Here is an 18,806-nt window from a genome sequence, read left to right on the forward strand (position 1 = left end):
TGGCCTTTCACTTTCTAAATGAGAAACTAGATTTGACTTGCAGAACCAGTCAAGCCAACAGTTCATTCAGTCAATGTCTATAAGTGATCAAATAAGTGTCAATAAGGTTGTGAGGAACAGCTAAGTTGCTGCAATTGTGAAAGGGTAGCCATTTGTTATCACGCAGGCTTGAATGATTTCCTGGGAACTCTAAATCTGAAAGTGTTTGAAGCGGATGAACAATTATAGAAAGTTATTTTAACTCTAAGGTGAGTGTGTCAGAGGAGCAGGGCGGAAAACAGCGGTCCTAGATAAACCAACTTATTGCTTCTCCTCTCCACACACACAGCAATCCTACCTATCACCACATCACGGCTTTGCACAGTTGAATTAGATTCAAACTAATTAAAGCCCAAGATTGATTAATAATCACAGGAAATGTCTTCAAGTTCACATCTTCTTATTCAGTGAAACTCTTCCTCACTTTGAGCAGCTTAGGACTATCCTCCTCGGTCAGCTTGCTGTTGAGCACTGCGATGGCTTTTTCCAGGTCTCGCCCTTGTTCGGCTATTTTCTTCTCTCTCTCCTTCAGCTGCTTCAGTTGTTTCTGTCTCTCCCTCCTCAGTCGCTCCAGGTCCCTACACTCCTCCTCATCCAGGAAGCGATGCAGGTTCTGAAACTCTGCTTTGATTTCCATTTCCAGGTCATCAAACCTGTTCTAAAAGATAAATCAGGGAAAATGGAAAGGAAGTACTTCAGTGTGTAAATCTAACTGAAGGTTTTGTGTGTAAACAAAGCTGGCTTCACCAGCAGCAGCAACATGCTCATTTAGTCTGCAATGCATTTAAATTATTATGAAATTATAAAAAGAGATAAGAGATCTTTAATAAGGCAGAGACAGTACCTCTACTTCCACCGATTCTATGTATGTCTCTCTCTCTGCTTCTCTGCTCTCATCTACCTCATGCTTGATTCTTTTAATAGCCTGGATGAGCTTTTCCTGTAACACACACACACACACACACACACACACACACACACACACACACACACACACACACACACACACACAGAAGACATAACCTTGCAGAAAAATGCCAAGAGAACAGGAATGCTACTGCAAACTGTGTTTTTTTGTTTTTTTTTTTAAATATGAACCTTAATGTAAAGACCGTCATGTTATTAGAGATAATGTATCTGGTGTCAACTGTTCCAAATACAGAAGCAGCTGGAAACCATAAACATGAAGCTTACCTTGTGACCACAGAGAAGGCTTTTATTGCAGTTGTTGTTGGTTTCTTTGGTGTGGTTTTGGTACATTCCAGTTTTCTGTTTACAGGGCAAAACAGGAGCAAAAAGATCTCTGTGAAATTTAAATAAGAGCAAAAGAGAGGAAAAAGTTAAGGATATACTGCATAAACAAATCAATACAGGGAGGGAGGGTAAGAACGCGAGAGAGGAAAAACACACATGCCAAGATACAGTCAAACTATTACAGCAACAAGGACGTACATCCAAGCAGAAAATTAAGAAGAGGAAACGTATTGACAAGCACAGATCAGTAGCCACAGCCTGACTCGAGAATATATAGCTCCATTAAAAGTAACGGAGGAAATGGAGGGGTGGGGAAGAGGCAAATGACTGGAGCTGCCAGGAGGGCTTGCTGGCTGGCTGGCTGGGTGGTTGGGTGGTTGGCAGCAGCGATTTATGGCAGCAGACACAGAGGAGTCTATTTCTGTCTGCCAGTGTCTCTGGAAACAACGAGAGGGGTGGCAAGGCAGTCAGATATTGTGTTTCATATCTGCAGTTGTTTTGCCTGGAAGGGAGACAATGCATGTTTATTTTTGCAAGGTGGCTCTCTGATATGTGCCTGCTTTGGAAGCTGCATTAAAAGATGCTGTTTCACTATCAGTGCCCTGCTGGGCTTCATATTGACTGAGAAGGGGGGGTATCTCTAAATGTGCAGTCAGCATTTCCGTGCCCTTGGAGAAGCACTATCTGCACCCCACTGCTTCTTCTCACTTTCTGTTTATATATATATATATATATATATATATATATATATATATATATATATATATATATATATATATATATATATATATATATATATATACAGAGAGAGAGAGAAAATATATCTAGAAAAAGAAAAATCTGCATTTAGCCTGTCCACTTATCTGAACTTTTTTATAGTCGTCGTCCCCCTCGAATCAACTCCCCCACACACACTCTGGGTCTGGCTATAAGCTACGTGCACTGAAGCAGCATCTCTGCAAAATGTTCTTCATCTATAATTCATGGTGCTGGGTCCTGGCCAGTGACTGTGCTGAGCTAAGGTTGAGCAGAAATTGAAATGCACCACAGTATGCGGCAGGTGGATGGGACCCGGACGATTTATTAAAATACAGACTCTTTACATGCATGAATGTTAAGTAATGCTTCACTGAGGCTCAAAGTAGCTGTAAAGAAATTCTGACTGTCAAATTTCAAGTCTTTGTATTTTTCTTTATTTGTTTGTTTGTTTTTTTTAGTGTCAAAAGAACAGAAGAGGATGTTTCATGAGCTTTTTAATCACCAGCATGATCAACTCCTAATAACTCCTTGTCCACAGAAGACCATTTTGACAGGCTGTTATGCTACAGTATTAATGCAGATAAAGCTTAATATAGAGAAGAAAACTAAGAAGAAGAATATATATCTAATACATTAAACAAAAAGGAAATAAAAGACATCTGATGGTTTTGTTGATGTGGGAATTTATTTTCTTTTTTCTTTCTGTAAAACATTCTTTCACAAAGGATGCCACAGTAGATGAATCCACACATATTTGATTTGGCACAGGTTTTTCTCCTCTGGATGCCCTTCCTGATGCAACCCTCTCCTTTATATGTTTATTTATATATTTAAAAAAAAAAATCTGAAAAGTTCCAATCACGCAGAAGACATGGAAATAAAAACAGGAGAACAGATACTGTGTCAAAACTGCATTTGGGACAATGTGCAAAAATGAAGCACAGAAAATGGCAAAGAAACACCCAAAAGAGCTCAGTGGCTCCCTAGTACACACACGGAGAGATGAGGAGGAATAATCTGAGGAAATTAGAGGTACAGAAATTCATATTTGAAGGATTACTCCTCATGGGTCAGTGAGAAAAGTTCAGGCTAGGGGAGACCGGGCAAGGTGAGCCATTATTTTGGTTTCTGCAATATATGTGAATATATTTCTGCCCAGCATTCTCCATTTCAGTGAATACATATTATATGCTTTTATAAGTTACAATGAATTTAAACCAGCAAGTCGACCCAAGTCTGCAAAACAGGCCTTCTAAAATGAGGCTCAACTTACTCCACCAATATTTGGCATTCAATTAAACACAATGGAAACAAGTTATATGTTTTTTGCAACACGCTGCTGGTAACAAAGTGCCTAAAGTTTAAAATTGATTCTTTGCTAAGTTTTCTGTTATTTGTATACATAAAACTTGTTTGTCCTTTGAGGTGTTTTTTTTTTTATTCTTGAATGATTCATTGGTGATTGGCTAAAACAATTACCTTCACAAAGCTTTGGAGAACTATTGCTCAACCACTTTAAAAAGTTACAAGTCTGTCTTCTGTTTGGATGATATCTATCTAATAGACTCCAAATTGTTCACGTAAATGGGAAGTCTTCTTCACACACTAAGGCTAATTATGGAGTTCCTCAGGGTTCTGGTCCAATTTTATTTACACTATACATGCTTCCCTTAGGCAGTATTATTAGAAAACATTGCATCAGATTTCATTGTTATGCAGATGATACCCAGCTTTATCGATCCATGAAGCCAGATGACACTCGTCAACTAGTTAAACTGCAGGAATGTCTTAACAATGACATAAAGGCCTGGGTGACCTCTAATTTCCTGCTTCTAAATTCAGATAAAACCAAAGTTCTTGTAGTCGCCCCCACAAATCTTAGAAACATGTGTCTAACCAGATACTTACTCTGGATGGCATTACCTTGGCCTCCGGTACCTTCTCACATACAAGGTCTTGAATAATCAGGCCCCATCTAATCTTAAAGACCTCATAGTACTGTTTCACCCCAATAGAGGACTTTGCTCTCAGACTAGTGGCTTAATTGTGGTTCCTAGGATACTTAAGAGTAGAATGGGAGGCAGAGCCTTTAGCTTTCAGGTCCCTCTTCTTTTTACTCTGTTTATACCCCACTCTGCATTTAATCTTTTGTTATTATTAATCTCTGGCTCTCTTCCACAGTGTGTCTTTTGTCCTGTCTCTCTCCCCTCAGCCCCATCCGGTCGTGGCAGATGACTGCCCCTCCCTGAGCCTGCTTCTGCTGGAGGTTTCTTCCTGTTAAAAGGGAGTTTTTACTTCCCACTGTTGCCAAGTGCTTTCTCATAGGGGCTCCTTTTGACTGTTCTTTGGAAACAAAATATAAAGGAATGAGTTGGCTCAAGACTTTTGGTCCGGACCAGATAAACAGCAGATGAATACCTTTTGATGACTAGATTTCTGCACGGTGACTAAGATTGCTAATTTGTAATTATCTGTGAGTTTAGATCCATCTGAACAATTATAAAACAGGCTGTAATGAAGACAACATCACTACTGAAGGTAAATGGGAAAAGTCAAAAAGCTCTCAACTAGTTTAACTGTTTCATGTTTCACTTGCTCAAATCTGCTTTGAAATAAAGCTGACAGCTTATTCCAGCTGATACGGATGGCTGATTAAACTTCGATATGTTTCTCATGAAGAAAGCTTTCTTGATAAGACTTAGTCTTTTACTAGATGTTTTCCTGTAGTGTTTCTCATCTTCAATTCAATGGCCTCTGCTGTTCCATTCCTATAGGGGTGCTTGTCTCTTATAATTTTGTATCTTTCTTTTGTAGTTGATATATCATGATCAGTTTTGTTCTCAAAGCAATAAATCATTAGACGGACAGATGAGGTCAGACATGGACTGTGTTTGTAGGCAACATTGTAGTGACAGTAGGGAGCAGGTGGAAGAGACCCTAGAGAGGTGGAGGTATGCTCTGGAGAGAAGAGGAATGAGAGTTGTATGTGAATGAGAGGGAGATAGTGAAGGTGCATGAGTTTAAGCACCATCCAAAGCAACAGACAATGCACAAGAGAGGTGAAGAAAAGAGGGAAGGTGGGATGGAGCAGGTGGAGCGGGTGAAGATGAGCATCAGGGACCATTTGGATAGCAGCAAGAGTGAAAGGGAAGGCTTACAGGATGCTAGTGGGACCTACTATGATGTGTAGTTTGGAGACTGTGCCACTAACAAAAAGACAGAAGGCAGAACTGAAGCTGTTAGGATTTTTCACTGGGTGTAACCACACACCCAGACACTGGACAGGCTTAGAAATGATCAGAGGGACAGCTGAGGTTGAGTGGTTTGTAGACAAAGTTAGAGCGGCATGGCTGGTTTGGACATGTGCAGAGAAGGGATAGTGGATATATTGCCAAAGGATGTTAAAGATGGAGCTGTCAGGCAGGGGGAAAAGAGGAAGACCACAGAGGAGGTTCATGGATGTAGTGCAGAGGGCTGATGTTGCAGAGGAGGATGACAGGGATAGGGTGAGACAGAGGCAAAAGAGCCGCTGTGGTAGCCCCTAAAGGGAGCAACAGAATGAAGGAGAAGAAATTTAAATATGTAAACATGAAAATGCTAATGTTCAGCTGTTTGGTGTTTGGTGTTTCTAAATTCGTACTCCAGCCCAGCAGGTGGCGGAGAAACATAAAAATGATGGATGCCAACCCACCATGATAGCAGAAGAAGAGGGACGCGCGTAAACGACGTCACATAGGTAAACAATAGCACGTCTCACGGGAGGCTCAGGGAAGTGGGATCGTTAGATAAAATTTAAATTCACCCAGGTTGTGTTAGCCTATTCGTAATAAGTCTTGGTATACAACTTGAGCTGTTCGTGAAACGCGCCGGTTTGCAGCTTTAGCAGGTTAGATATCAGGTCTAGCTGAGGGGACGGAGCCTGGAAACGGAGTATGTGCTTTTACAGGCGCTACGTGTTATAAAGCGATTACACTTAATAACCACAGCTGCTAGCAAACGGCAGATTTCATGGTTTAATCATTTGTGTTTCAGAGATGAACGGCCAAGCGGACGTTGAAGTCGACTACAAGCGGAAATACAAAAATCTCAAGCGGAAATTAAAGTTTCTTGTCTATGTGAGCGTTTACTGTCTAAGTTACCACGTTTCCCTGCTGTACAAAAGTTGTGTATCCTTTTGCGCTGATTTCGTGTTTGGCTTTCTTTTCCAGGAGCAGGAGTGCTTTCAGGAGGAGCTGAGGCGAGCACAGAGGAAACTTCTTAAAGTCTCCAGGGACAAGAGGTTTGTGAGGATTGTGTCTTCATGTACGTGTGTACATGTTAATGGTAGTGCAGCAAATAACGTCATTCACATGTTTTCTAGTTTTCTTCTGGATCGATTGCTGCAGTATGAGCGAGTAGAAGAAGACTCATCAGGTAAATATGAAACCTCAAACCTTTATGAATAAAAAAAAAAAGTTGTTGCATTTGAAGTCCTGCTGGATCCATTTTTTTTTCTTCACCAGATTCAGAAGCAACTGTTTCTTCAGAAAACAGTGAAGGGGAAGTACCAAGGGAGAGGGAAAGAGAACGAGAGGGAGCAAAGAAGTAAGTTGGATGTTTAAATAAATACTTTAAGTAAAGTAGATGCCAGATGTCAACCAGAATCTGTAACTTTTCAGTGGGGTAACTCTTAACCTGTTACGGCGCCCGTCACAGGCTGCCTCTTTCAGTCAGTGGCGTTATCTTCAAAAATATTGCTGGTCATAAAAGATAAACCTTGTTCCCAAAGTTGCATTAAATTTTTCATCAGGAGCTTATTTGATCACGGGGGAATCTTGGTCATTCAGTATATTTGGAGCTCATTTTTGGACACACAGCACTACTGAACCTAGACCAGCTGAAGCAACCCCAGATCATAACACTGTGACCTCACAGGCTTGTACAGTAGACACTAGGCATATTGGCTGCATCACTTGAGTTGTCTCTCCTCTTGCTCTGATGCACCCATCACTCTGGGACAGAGTAAATCTGGACTCCTCAGACCACATGACCTTTTCCACTGCTCCAGAGTTCAATCTTTGTGCTCACCAGCAAACTGAAGCCTTTTTTTATCCCAGTTAAGTGTTAAGTGGTTTTCTTAAGGCAGTGTGTGTGGAAATACCCTTTCTTTCCACTATTAAACATAGCCGTAAGATCTGCTGTTTATTTTGCATGATTTGATTTCACACATTAACATGAAGTGATCTATAGTCACTTGAGATTTTTTTCTAACCACATTTTCTCCTCGGAGATCATCCATCACTATCCGTCCGAGTTTTAATGATGCATTGAATGGTTCCTAACCCAATTTTAGTGCTTTCAGCAGTCATGCAGGATGGATGCAGGCCGGTAATTTGTCCATTTTTGAAACAGAGCAGCATCATAGTATATGCGCTCTGATGTGGTGGTTTATAAAATGAGAAGTTACTCACAGCAACAGTTGAGGTGAAATAACCTTTTGCCATAAGAACCATATTAATCACTGCAGTACTTATCCAGTGGAAGGCTCTTACCTATTTGCGTACTTAAATCCAGGTGGTGACTTTTATATTTATTTTTTTGCCAGACAGTGTTTATTCAGGGGTTAATAAGTTACCTGTGTTTAATCCAAGATTCTAGCCAATACTAGTAAATTATAAACCTTATCTGTAACGAGCCTGTATAAGACCAGTATAAGTATAAGACCAGCACTTTCATACTTCCTGTGGGGGGGTGGGCATAATGTGTCTGTTGCTAAAGTTCAGTCATTTGGGAGGGACTCAAGAGTAGAGCAGCTACTCCTCTGTGTCGAAAAGAGCAAAATCAGGTGGTTTGGACCTCTGACAAGGATGTCCTATTGGGAAGAGACTCTGGGTAATCCCAGGAAACACTGGAGCAATTACATCTCTCGGCTAGCCTGCGTGTTCCACCAGATGAGCTGAAGGAGGTGGCTGGGGAGAGGGAAGTCTGGCTTCTCTGCTTGGGCTGCCGCCTGTGCGACCCAGCCCCGGATAATCGTTAGAAAGTGGATGGATGTGAAATGAAGGAAGAAGGAAAAAGAAACAAACAAAACTTTAGACCGTCAAACCAAATAAGCCTCTTAGGACAGCAGAGTAACACACTCAGGCTTTCTTTCTGCTAAACTAAACACATTCTGTTAATTTAAACCATGAACTTCTTTTTCAGGCGAAAAAGTAGTCCCGGCGCGTGCCTTCCTTCTTCATCATCTCCTCATCTCTCCCTGCTTTCCCGTCCTGGTATGAATTCCCTGCAGTCATCCGGCTCTGGGGCCTACCTCAACGCTGTGAGTTTCTCTCTCCCCTCTTATCTTATTGCGACCAGCAACAGTAACATTGCTGTCATTGCCATCTTCTCATCAGCGAGCATAATCAGTTTTTTTGTTGTTGCATTATTTGATTGTTTTTATCATTTTATTCATGAGTCTGTTTTACTTGTTCCTTATTTATTGTTTTAGATTTATAATGGCTCCACTGTCTTTGTATTGTTCATTCCTCTGTGTCTGTTTTCTTTGTTTTCCTGTGTGTCTATCTTATAAACTGCCCTTTGACTGTGTGCATGCATGTTTGTGTGGTCATTTGACAATGATTTGGGGCCTGCGTGTGTGTTGGGCAGATGCCCTTCCCACCAGAGTATTTGGCTCCCCCAGCTGAACGAATGAAGAAAGAGAGAAAAACAAAGACGGCTAAAAACAAGAAAGAGACTACGGGGAAGGTGAGAGAGGAAGAGGGAAAACGAGATGTTCAGAGATAATGATGACAATGATAAAACAGATGCACTGCTTTATTCTCACAACCTGTATGTAAACGAGCCATTTATAGTTGATGGTACAAAAGGCTGTTTGCAGTATTTTGATCAAAGTTTAGATGCATATGTATAATAAATAAAAAGCTTCTATTTTATGTTCTTAAAGAGTCCAAAAATAATACATATATTTCATAGTATAGAGCAGTAGAGTGTTAATGTTCAATATTTATTTATTTTTTTTATTTATTTTTTTTACTCTGATATTTCAAGACCCTTTTGTTGAGCCCTAAATCCATTATAAGTTTGTTACTCTTCCTGAAAATTACTAATAGTGCACGTACAGTCATGGTAAAATGAAAGTACATCTTCTGTCAATTCTAAGGTTTTATATATCAGGACATAATTAATTATCTGGTCTTAGCAAGTCTTAAAATGGGGTAATAAATACAATATGAGATGAACAATAACGCATGGCATGCTACAGTGTCTTTAACAAAGCCAAAAAGCAGGAGTAGAGTGTGAAAAAACGGCAAATATTCCATGCTTCAGTAGCTTGTAGAACCACCTTAAGCAGCGCTAACGTTCTGTATGACTATCAGTCTGTTGCATCATTGTGGAAGGAGTTTGGCCCACTTTTCTTTACAGTGTTGCTTCAGTTCATTGTGGGCATTTGTTTAGGCACAGCTCTCTACAGTGTTCGAATCGGGGTTGAGGTCTGGACTCTGACAGGGCAACTGCAGCACCTTGATTCTTTATTTTTCAGCCATTCAGTTGTAGATTTGCTGCTGTGCTTGGGATCATTGTCCTGTTGCACGACCGAGCTTCAGACAAGCTTTAGCTGTTGGACAGATGGCCTCACATTTGACTAGAATATTTTAGTATACAGAGGAGTTTATGGTCGACTCAATGACTGCAAGGTGCCCAGGTCTCGTGGCTGCAAAACAGACAACCAAGTGATCATCCCTCCATGGTATGAGGTATCTGTGCTGATGTACTGTGTTTGGTTGTTTTGGATTTTTTGCAGTTTCTCTGAGCATTGTGTGGTCAGACCAGAGTCCTCCTGGGAAGACTGGCAACTCTCTTAAAAGTGGAAACCATTCTCACTGGAGAATGACAGACTTTGGAAATACCTTTATAAACCTTTCCAGCTTGATGGGCAGCAATCTTTGCTTCTCTAAGATCATTGCCGATTTCTTTCCTCCTTGGCATTATGTTAACACACCTGAATGCTTCAGACTAGCAAACTGCTAAAACCTCTGTTTTTATAGAGGTGTTTACACTTACTAATGATCAGTTAGTCAAATGCATTTGATTAGTAGCTGCTGGCTGCTCCTTACCTCCTCATTCTTATAGAGGCAGTACACGGCAGTACAAGGACGTACACAGCTTCTTCATTTGAGGCTATTTTTTGTTAAACAGTGACTTGGCTGCAGTTGTAGTGACCTAATTTTAGGACCTGCTAAGGACCAGGTGACTTTTTTTTCCCTTATCATTATTTTATCCTGATTCATAAAACTTAGATCTTAAAGAGGGTGTACTTTCTTTTTACCATGACTGTACATGCTTTGTCCTGATTTACTGTGACGTAGCCATCAGACCGCACTCATCGTTCTTTTACCATCTGTCCATCCCTCACTGTGTCGCTTCTAACAATTTCTGCTTCCTTCTGATCTCCTCAGGTTGTTGCTCCAATGTCAGCTAATTACCCATCAGCCCCTGCAGCTCCTCCAACTGCCAGTGGCCACTTCAGCTGGGTTCCTAGACAGATGCTTAGTGGAGATGCTGCTGAGGAGGAGGGTGAGAGCGATGGAGACAGCGACAGAGGAGATGAAGACAGAGGGGAGGGAGACGAGGCTGAACTCGTCATTGACATCCCTAATGAGTGAGCCTGTGTGTGTGTTTAGATATATTTAGAAGTACGGAGAATCTATGTGGGTGTGAGGTTGAAAGGCAGAACGTGACTGGCTGTATTTTCTGCATTGCACAAACGTGAAAGGAGAATCAAGCACCCCCATGTGGACTTAAGCTTAACTGCGGCATCGTTGTCCAACCAGCTCCACCAGAAGTGTGTTTGCATATAATTATGTTTGTTTATTAATCTGTGACAAAAAGCAGTTTGCAGATGTTTAAGAAAGATCTAGCATCACTGGGCTGAATGAGCTAATGTCTAAACAGCCTATCTGCAAACTGTTCAAACTATCTGTTCAGCTGTGACATGTTTCAACTTTAAGTTTTGTTTACTTGTTATGGTTTTGGCATCTGTCATTTGTACTTAAAGTAAGCTTATTTCATCTAATTATTTAAAAAAAAAAAAAAAATCAAAGTAATTGTCATTAATGATTATGCACTGTTTTTACTGTGTGTCAGATTAAAATCATTTCAGCAGACTAAACATTTTTATTTAAACTTAACTGGTGTGTGTTATTCACTTCATTAACAGCTGCTTATGCCTTTTTATGTATTTTGCAAAATATATTTCTGATTGCACCGTTTGAGATTTTTTGAAAGCTGTGAAAGTGTTCTTCAGATCTTACGTTATGGCTTAATGCCCCACCCCAAACATCACACCCTGAAACTCTCATTCCACAGCTGCACTCAGACACTGAAGTCTGCAGTCCTTTTTGTGTTGTGTTGCATTTTGCTTTCGTAAATGTTTACCACACTAAAATACTGTGTGAACTGCGTTTCCGTGTTGGTTACTGCATATGAATTTCTTTGCTTGCTTGACCTCTCAGCAAAGGAATCCTGATAGCATTGTTGACTGAAGCCCAAGGGTACATTTGGCTCATGTTGGCCATAACTTAAGCAATGTGAAGGCAGCCTGGCAGGACTCCAGCTCTTGATGTCTAAAAAAGTGCAAGTTTTTTTTTTTTTTTCCCGTTTACTCTGGGTCATGGTATTACATGCAGATTTCTGTTTTTGCTACATAATGATTTTGCAAAGAACAGTCAGTGCCAACATCATGCCTCAACAGGCATGGTTCTGATATTTAGGAGGGCAAATGTGCAAGCCATGAAAGGGAGTGTGTTCAAATTTCAAGAATCACTGCACTGAGACAGTGACCCGTGAAGCTGTCGCTGTCAGGATTAAGCTTTAATGAGGATTTTATGAACAGACCTTGTTACAGCTCACTGTCTCATTTATCTGGACTTTTAGGTGATCTGGTAGCAATTCAAAGCAAATACTTGATCTGATAGAGGCAACACTTTGAGAAAAGCAAGAGTTTGTCAATCAAATAACCTTACACAAAGAACATTGTTTGGGAATGCAGACATACTGGTAATTGACAGTTTTGAATAGGTGTGGGCTTAGCTTGTGTACTTAAACAGAAATGGGAGTTGAAGGTGTAACCGTAGAGAGTATGAGAGGGAGGGGTGAAGTGGAGGTACAGCCAGAGGGAGAGTCATAGAGGGTGGAACTGACAGAGGGGGCGAGGCTGTCAGGGAAAGGGAAATGAAGGAGTAAGCAAGACTGTGCCTGCAAACACACTCACTCTGAGTGCAGCTAACAGTAACAGAGGACAGACATGGTTGCAGACAAACTGGTGGAGGAAACAAGGAGCGTGTGAGGAAGAAAACAAGCTATCCTTGACCACATTATCTTTCATCTATATACGGAAATTACTGGGTAATTTATAAGCCTCTCCCTCTCACTCTGTGGGAGTGTGTGTGTGTGTGTGTGTGTGAGAGAGAGGAGAGGGGGTGGGATCTGCTGAGCTCAACACCATCATGCCGTGTCCTGCTGCTGTCAGTGCAGCCGCTGCGGCTGTCTGGCTGCTGGCAGTGTTGGGCCCAGGCCTGTCTCTTCCAGCTGAGGACAACTCACAGGCAGACTTCACCCTCTGCAGCAACTGCTTCTACAGACAGATGCCTCCTCAGGGATCCTCTGCAGGGCCACTGCTGCGCCCACGCTGCCACAGGCTGCCGGGGGGGCAGGCATTTGCCACTCTGTCCAGACCGACCTGTGACACAGCTGTCTACTCTGCCTTCCATCTCGGCCAAGGATGGGCAGAGAGGGAGGGAAAGGAGAGGAAAGAACCTGTGGTAAGAGTGCATATATCACATTGCTTAAAGTAGAAGTGCTTAATTTTGAATGATGGAGTTATGAGTATAGAAATACATTTTCCACTGTGCAAAAAGAAAACCAGAAGTCAAAAATGCTACCAACTAGTTACTTTTTTTTTAATGTGGCAGCTGTGGTAACTAGTTCTTTTTCAAATAAAGAATCTATATTAATAAACTCAAAAAGTTAACAGAATAAATCACATGGTTTCAAGCCCTGGGATAGATTGCTGACCTGTCCAGGGTGTACCCTGCCTTCTGCTCTATGACAGCTGGGCTAGGCTCCAGCACAACTGTCACCCTGAATTGGATGAGTGGAAGAAAATGGATTGATCACATGGTTTGGATGGCTGCCCCTTAAGAAAGTGTTCAGTTGGGGCCTGCAACAACTATTAACTCCATGCAGTCCCAGTTTAAACAAATTTCACCTCTAAAAACTTTACAGATGGTTACATCTGAATAACAGCTCGATCCCCAAATAGGTACAGTTATTCAAAATGTGTGAATTTGGAAAACAAAACTTCTCTATTCCTTTTGCAGAAAAGTCAAATCATCATCATCATAGAGTAACATATTCATAGGAACCATTTATATGCAGTATGCATACTTATTGTCACGGAGCGCTGCGCAGCAGGCAGGAAAAGGACCTCAATGCAGGACTCTGGAGACAGGACTTAAACTCAAAACCCTCAGCTTTATTGCTGGTAACACACTGAATTAACAAAGTGCAAACAGAACTGGACTGGAGCCAGCAGAACAAACCAGGAAATTCACTGAACAAGGAAAACACACTGATGGGAGAGAACGCAGCATAAGAGGAGAAACGGATGACACGACAAAGAACAGAGGAGGACTCAAACAATAAATACACACATGAGATAATCAGGGAGACAGAACACACCAGGGAGCACAGCTGAAAGTAATCACTGAGACGAGACAAGAGAAGTAAAACTAAACACAGGACATGAGAGACAGGATACTAACAAAACAAGACAGGAAGTAACAAACACAGAGACCACGACTAAGGCGTGAACTTGACAGACAGAAACACATGGGAGGCACACAGGGAAACAAACACATAAGAGAACAAAACATGAGGAAGAGCTAAATTAAAGCGCTAAGAACTGAGAACACAAATATGCTTAATAGGAGAGTATACAAACAATAAACCACAAGGTAACACAAGAATCTCAAAATAACAGGACCATGACACTTATCTTGTAATTTATTAGGCGGATGACAAACTGAATTCACGTTTTTCATACCTAGATTTAAGCCGACACACTGAACTGAAAACTAAAACAAATTTTTTTCTGTTCAGGAATGCAAGTAAATAACTAATTTGGCATCTTAATAAAAAAAAAAAATAGTAATAACGTGGTTTGGTTTTCTGGTTTTTGTGTGGGTTTTTTTGTAAAACAGCATATTTGAAAATTCATGAATAACAACAATAATTATATTTTAGCATTGAAAATACCATTTTGATGTGGTGCGCACTCGTGGAATAACCATTACAGACAAATAAAAAATGATTTTGGTAATTACCAGTGCTGCTAATTTAGGGCAGCTGAGGTGTAAACTTTACAGTGGGTGGTAGTCTAAGACATTTGTTAAACACTGTATGTCTACTTGTGCCTAAGATAAGCAATACTTCATCCCAGATGATGGAAATAATCTAGGATGATAATACTACTACTTCTAATAGTAATAAAAATGAGATGTCTGGGGACCTGAAAGTTAGATAAGATTTTTAATGCAGGGCCTTTATTAGAACAAGGGTATTTTTAATGTAAGACTGTTTATTTATTACAAACATGCAGCTCCAGTGGTTAGTAACAGGTTCTTTGATTAGGTAAAGGGCCTGATTATTTCTTCCACTCTCATAGCAAGCATTAAAAAAAAAATCAGCTGAAAATGGAGCTTGCAGAAAATCTAAAGCAATGTAAATCTAAAAGCTGGATTTTTTTGGTTTTCTTTTTAAGAAGTGACCTTTATCAAGCTTGAACAGTACACATAGTGGCAAAGAAGCAGGAATTTAAGATGTTTCTGTCATTGTTCTGTCCTAATACTGAAACATTTAAAAATCAAATTGTTGATTCAGTTGTAAAAATATTGACTGAAGACTCTGATGCACTCTTACTTAAACTGCTGTCTTTTGTTCTTTTTCTGCCACATGGAGCAGGAAGATGACATTAAAGTAGCAGTACCAGCTCTTCTCAGAGGAGGTGCGGCTCCATCTCATTCTGTCTCGCCCACAGACTTCCCTTTTCACCACTGGGACTCAACAGTCACAACATTGGTCCAATCGAGCATATCTCCCCAGTGCAGCACTTTAGGGGGTGATCTCTACATCCTGACTGGAGTGGGAGGACTCAGGGCTGCTGAGGATGGAGACAAGGGATGTCAGATGAAGCCGTTGTGGTCTGCGGCGTGCTGCGCTATCCCACAGGGGAAGGGTGGCTTCAGCGTGGGGTTAATCAGAGAGACAGAGGAAGGGGTGAGGCAAGTGAGTGTGAAGGAGCTGGAAGATATGCTAGGATTGGCAGAGCTGTTCTCTGAAGGCTGCAGAGGAGGAGATGGGGAAAGTGTTGCAGTCAGAGTTGGCCTTCACAGTCAGGCGCTTCCTGGAAATACACACAACCTGGAAGCAGTTGATGCTGTTGAAGAAACAAGTGATACAGATGTGGAGACAGACGCAGCTGCCCAGGATGTAAATGAAGACATTCTGGAAAGCAGAGAGGTGTCGATAACTAAAGAGCAGGTGACTGGAGTCGATGGTGCTGATGCCACACAAGAGACTTCAGCAGATGCAGAAACTACCAGTGATGAACAGCGTGATGCAACACATCCAGAAGCTGTTTGGTCAGACTCCTCTGACTCCTTGGCTGACTATGAAACTCTTGAGGAGACGGACACAAACTCCACCAGCATTCTGGTCTCCATCCTCTCCATCACCTTCTCCATCTTCAAAGTTCCTCTGCGCCCTGTGTTCTCTACTGTCACACAATTACCTGGGCAGGTGATGCAACTGAATGAACCATTTAAAGCTAGTTTTATATTATTTAGACTCAAATATGTTCTCTGGGAGTTTGATAAGACACTTCCATAGAGTTCAGAAAATAGATTGCAAATAGCCAAACCTTCAGACTCTATTGTGAAATACACATATATGCTGAAATACTGGGTTCAGTTTCCTATAATGCATCAGTATTGGAACTCCGTGGATTAACTCACCACACCCCAGTTTGTAACAACTTCATTATTTTGTAAGACACCCACATTCCAGACACATGTAACAGCTTTCACAGACTAACTACTGATCTTTGTGCCGCTTTCATTTAATTAGTTACAAGCAATCCCTGAGAGTTAAAAATACATATTAAAATTATAACATATTTAATAATTAGTATAATTGTACTAAGTGTAAGTTTTCAGAAAGAAAACAGAACCATTGGAAGAAAAAAAAAAACATTTCTAATTATTTTGTGTTTCTACATTTGAGTCTTGGTTAAATAATAAAATAAACCCACTACTGTCTTAATAGTTTGTATCAGTAAGTTACATAGCAACATATTCAGGTTCAAAGTTGAATAATAAATCTCTTCATTCCAGTCTGCACCTCCCGTAGACTGGAATGAGGTGTGGCCTACAGGTAGAGTAGACTCTGGGTTTAGTGTATTGCCTTGAGGTTTTCTGTCTTTTTATTGTTTACACTTTCTGCAATCTCACTGTAAAATTGACTCACTTGTCTTATCTGGATTCAGGTGACCTATGTTCTTCAGGAAGACCTCGGAGTTCTCTCTTCTCTGCCTGGAGAGACCTTCACCGTGCTCCATCTACTGACCTCTGACCTCCTCTCCTGGATAGGCTCAGCAGGAGAAATACTGCTAGGTATTGGGGAGACCTGCTTCTGTAGCGTTTACTACTGCACCTCCTCTATGATGGGGGAACTGCTGAGCAGCTGTCACACTGGGGTCACTGGCCTGGGAACCCTGGCTGGAGACACGGCGGGGATATTTGGTGATGTGTTGGATAATGCTTGGTCAGTGACCAAGTTCTTTGGAGGACGGCTTTGGGAGCAGAGTGAGGGTTATGTGGGAACAGTCATGTCAGAGATGGGTGGTCAAGCACAAGTTGTAGGAGGAGGTTTGGGGAGGCTGGTATGGAGAAGTGGGAAGGGAGCGATCAATATGTTCAAGCTGGGTGGAGGTGTAATTTTTGGAATGGTGGATGTTGTCTTTGGAGGAGTAAGAGAGGCCTTTGAGCAGGAGTCGAATGAAGGATGAAAAAAAGACTCAAGATGACTCCATTAATAATCTTTTTTTCCCCCCAATTTCAGTTTTGGTTTGTAAATTTCTTCCTCATACAAAAGTGTGAACAAACTATCTGAAGATGATATCATTTGATATGCCTTAGTTGTTACAGAAGGTTTGCTGAATTTATTTTTGAATTGAAATAGTGATGGAGTAAATTTCACTGAGTTTCTTACACTGTAGTTCCTACACTTCACTGTGGAAAGCTGGCTGTCCAAATAAACTGCTGTACTTAAAAGCTGAACCAGCTGTGATTTGAATAACACTGTGCACACTGTGCTTTTGGATGTAATTACTCAAGACAACTTGTGTGATTGTTGTCACATCTGCAAAGCTGAATAAACCAGAATGCTGGCTGATCATCATCATATGCATTATTATTGAATTTTCTTATTTGTATATTCTTGACACTGATATGTTTCCCTGTTCCAGTAGTGCGATTTGACATGAATATATTTACTCAATTACTGTACTTAGGTTGGTCTTGTTCTTGAAGTTGTATTATACTTCTACTCCACACATTATTTTTAGACAGTAAAAAAGATAAATATAAGATAAATATAAGATAATTTTACCAATTAAACCATTTTGATGTTCGAATTAAGCTCTAACTATATCAGTAACTGCCACTTTATTCTATACAACAGTCACAAAATTGTTTATTTGTAAGTAAGTAAAATATTCATTCATTAATATTTTACTTAAGGATGAGATAAGAAATACTTTGCATATTTAGTTAATTTGTTTGTTACAGCAGTTTAAATGATCGTGAAATAATAATAATATATTATTAACAATAATATATTATTTACACAGGCAGCACGGTGGCGTGGTGGTTAGCACTGCTGCCTCACAGTTTAAATAACATCTAGAAGGTCTGAGAGAGCCCACAGTCCCCGTGTCTGCGTGGGTTTCCTCTGGGTACTCCGGTAGGGGATTGCGCTACCAGAAGGCAACATTGCAGACACTGAGGACAGCTACAAGCACCATGGAATCTCACAGGCAAATGTGAACCATGAAGGGGCCTCTAGGAAAGCTGCAACTGCCAAGTACCTGCATAGAGTAATCCTGAGGAGTCAGCTTAATGGAATCAAGAGTCAAGAATCAAGAGCAATCAAAGAACAAGAGCAATCAACATCTACACCCTGCCGGTCATCAGCTACCCTGCTGGAATAATAAGCTGGCCAAAGGAGAAGATAGAAGCCACTGACATCAAGACGTCCAACACCCTGTGACTGTACGCAAAGCGGAAGGATGGAGGCCAAGGACTACTGAGTGTCAGAACCACTATCCTGGATGAAACAACAAAGATCCCTGAGTACATCAGGAAGATGGCCTAAACTGATCATGTACTTAGTGAATACCTCAGGCAGCAGAAACTCGAGAAAGAAGAGGAGCAAGAACAGGAACCATCATGGAGGACAGGCGCCTGCATGGCATGTACCACCAGCAGATAGAAGAAGTGGCTATCGAAAAATCTTACCAGCAAAGCTGGGCTGAAAGACAATACAGAGGCACTAATCATGGCAGCACAGGAACAAGCTCTACGCGCAAGGTTGATAGAGGCTGGGGTCTACCACACCAGGCAAGACCCCAGGTGCAGGCTGTGCAGAGATGC

At 41.1% G+C, this 18,806-nt stretch overlaps 3 protein-coding genes across 7 annotated transcripts; 2 read left to right on the forward strand and 1 right to left on the reverse strand.

The window, feature by feature from the left end:
* Positions 1 to 439: 439 nt before the first annotated feature.
* LOC115794057 (E3 ubiquitin-protein ligase TRIM38) lies at positions 440 to 12,740 on the reverse strand. The gene is made up of 4 exons (XM_030749294.1): positions 12,536 to 12,740; positions 1,234 to 1,342; positions 884 to 979; positions 440 to 697 (listed from the first exon to the last, which is right to left on the reverse strand). Exons 2-4 carry the CDS (start codon positions 1,297 to 1,299, stop codon positions 440 to 442), a joined length of 420 nt encoding a protein of 139 aa, XP_030605154.1. The 5' UTR covers positions 1,300 to 1,342; positions 12,536 to 12,740.
* On the forward strand, positions 5,770 to 11,439 carry ino80e (INO80 complex subunit E). Of its 4 annotated transcripts, none has more exons than XM_030749344.1 (8): positions 5,770 to 5,788; positions 6,085 to 6,167; positions 6,261 to 6,331; positions 6,413 to 6,465; positions 6,555 to 6,636; positions 8,236 to 8,353; positions 8,683 to 8,781; positions 10,494 to 11,438. In XM_030749344.1, the coding sequence occupies exons 2-8, from the start codon at positions 6,087 to 6,089 to the stop codon at positions 10,698 to 10,700; spliced, it is 711 nt and encodes a 236-aa protein (XP_030605204.1). In that variant the 5' UTR covers positions 5,770 to 5,788; positions 6,085 to 6,086; the 3' UTR covers positions 10,701 to 11,438. The 4 variants fall into 4 exon arrangements, with proteins under 4 accessions (XP_030605204.1, XP_030605205.1, XP_030605203.1 ...); XM_030749345.1 differs by having other exon boundaries at positions 5,774 to 5,938; XM_030749343.1 differs by having other exon boundaries at positions 5,774 to 5,982; positions 10,494 to 11,437.
* On the forward strand, positions 12,269 to 17,553 carry LOC115794081 (uncharacterized). Of its 2 annotated transcripts, none has more exons than XM_030749339.1 (3): positions 12,269 to 12,857; positions 15,055 to 15,894; positions 16,640 to 17,553. In XM_030749339.1, exons 1-3 carry the CDS (start codon positions 12,543 to 12,545, stop codon positions 17,159 to 17,161), a joined length of 1,677 nt encoding a protein of 558 aa, XP_030605199.1. In that variant the 5' UTR covers positions 12,269 to 12,542; the 3' UTR covers positions 17,162 to 17,553. The 2 variants fall into 2 exon arrangements, with proteins under 2 accessions (XP_030605199.1, XP_030605200.1); XM_030749340.1 differs by having other exon boundaries at positions 15,058 to 15,894.
* The last annotated feature ends 1,253 nt before the right edge of the window (positions 17,554 to 18,806 follow it).

This window comes from Archocentrus centrarchus, chromosome 16, assembly GCF_007364275.1.
Source record: "Archocentrus centrarchus isolate MPI-CPG fArcCen1 chromosome 16, fArcCen1, whole genome shotgun sequence".
In the NCBI taxonomy this organism is placed as follows: domain Eukaryota; kingdom Metazoa; phylum Chordata; class Actinopteri; order Cichliformes; family Cichlidae; genus Archocentrus; species Archocentrus centrarchus.

Coding starts and splice junctions, on each gene's coding strand:
- LOC115794057 (XM_030749294.1), bottom strand. CDS start 1,299: ATGTACCAAAACCACACCAAAGAAACCAACAACAACTGCAATAAAAGC. Junction 980..1,233: donor GCCTTCTCTGTGGTCACAAG/GTAAGCTTCATG, acceptor TGTGTGTTACAG/GAAAAGCTCATCCAGGCTAT. Junction 698..883: donor TAGAATCGGTGGAAGTAGAG/GTACTGTCTCTG, acceptor TTTATCTTTTAG/AACAGGTTTGATGACCTGGA.
- ino80e (XM_030749344.1), top strand. CDS start 6,087: ATGAACGGCCAAGCGGACGTTGAAGTCGACTACAAGCGGAAATACAAA. Junction 8,354..8,682: donor CTGGGGCCTACCTCAACGCT/GTGAGTTTCTCT, acceptor TGTGTTGGGCAG/ATGCCCTTCCCACCAGAGTA. Junction 8,782..10,493: donor AGAAAGAGACTACGGGGAAG/GTGAGAGAGGAA, acceptor TGATCTCCTCAG/GTTGTTGCTCCAATGTCAGC.
- LOC115794081 (XM_030749339.1), top strand. CDS start 12,543: ATGCCGTGTCCTGCTGCTGTCAGTGCAGCCGCTGCGGCTGTCTGGCTG. Junction 12,858..15,054: donor AGGAGAGGAAAGAACCTGTG/GTAAGAGTGCAT, acceptor TGCCACATGGAG/CAGGAAGATGACATTAAAGT. Junction 15,895..16,639: donor TCACACAATTACCTGGGCAG/GTGATGCAACTG, acceptor ATCTGGATTCAG/GTGACCTATGTTCTTCAGGA.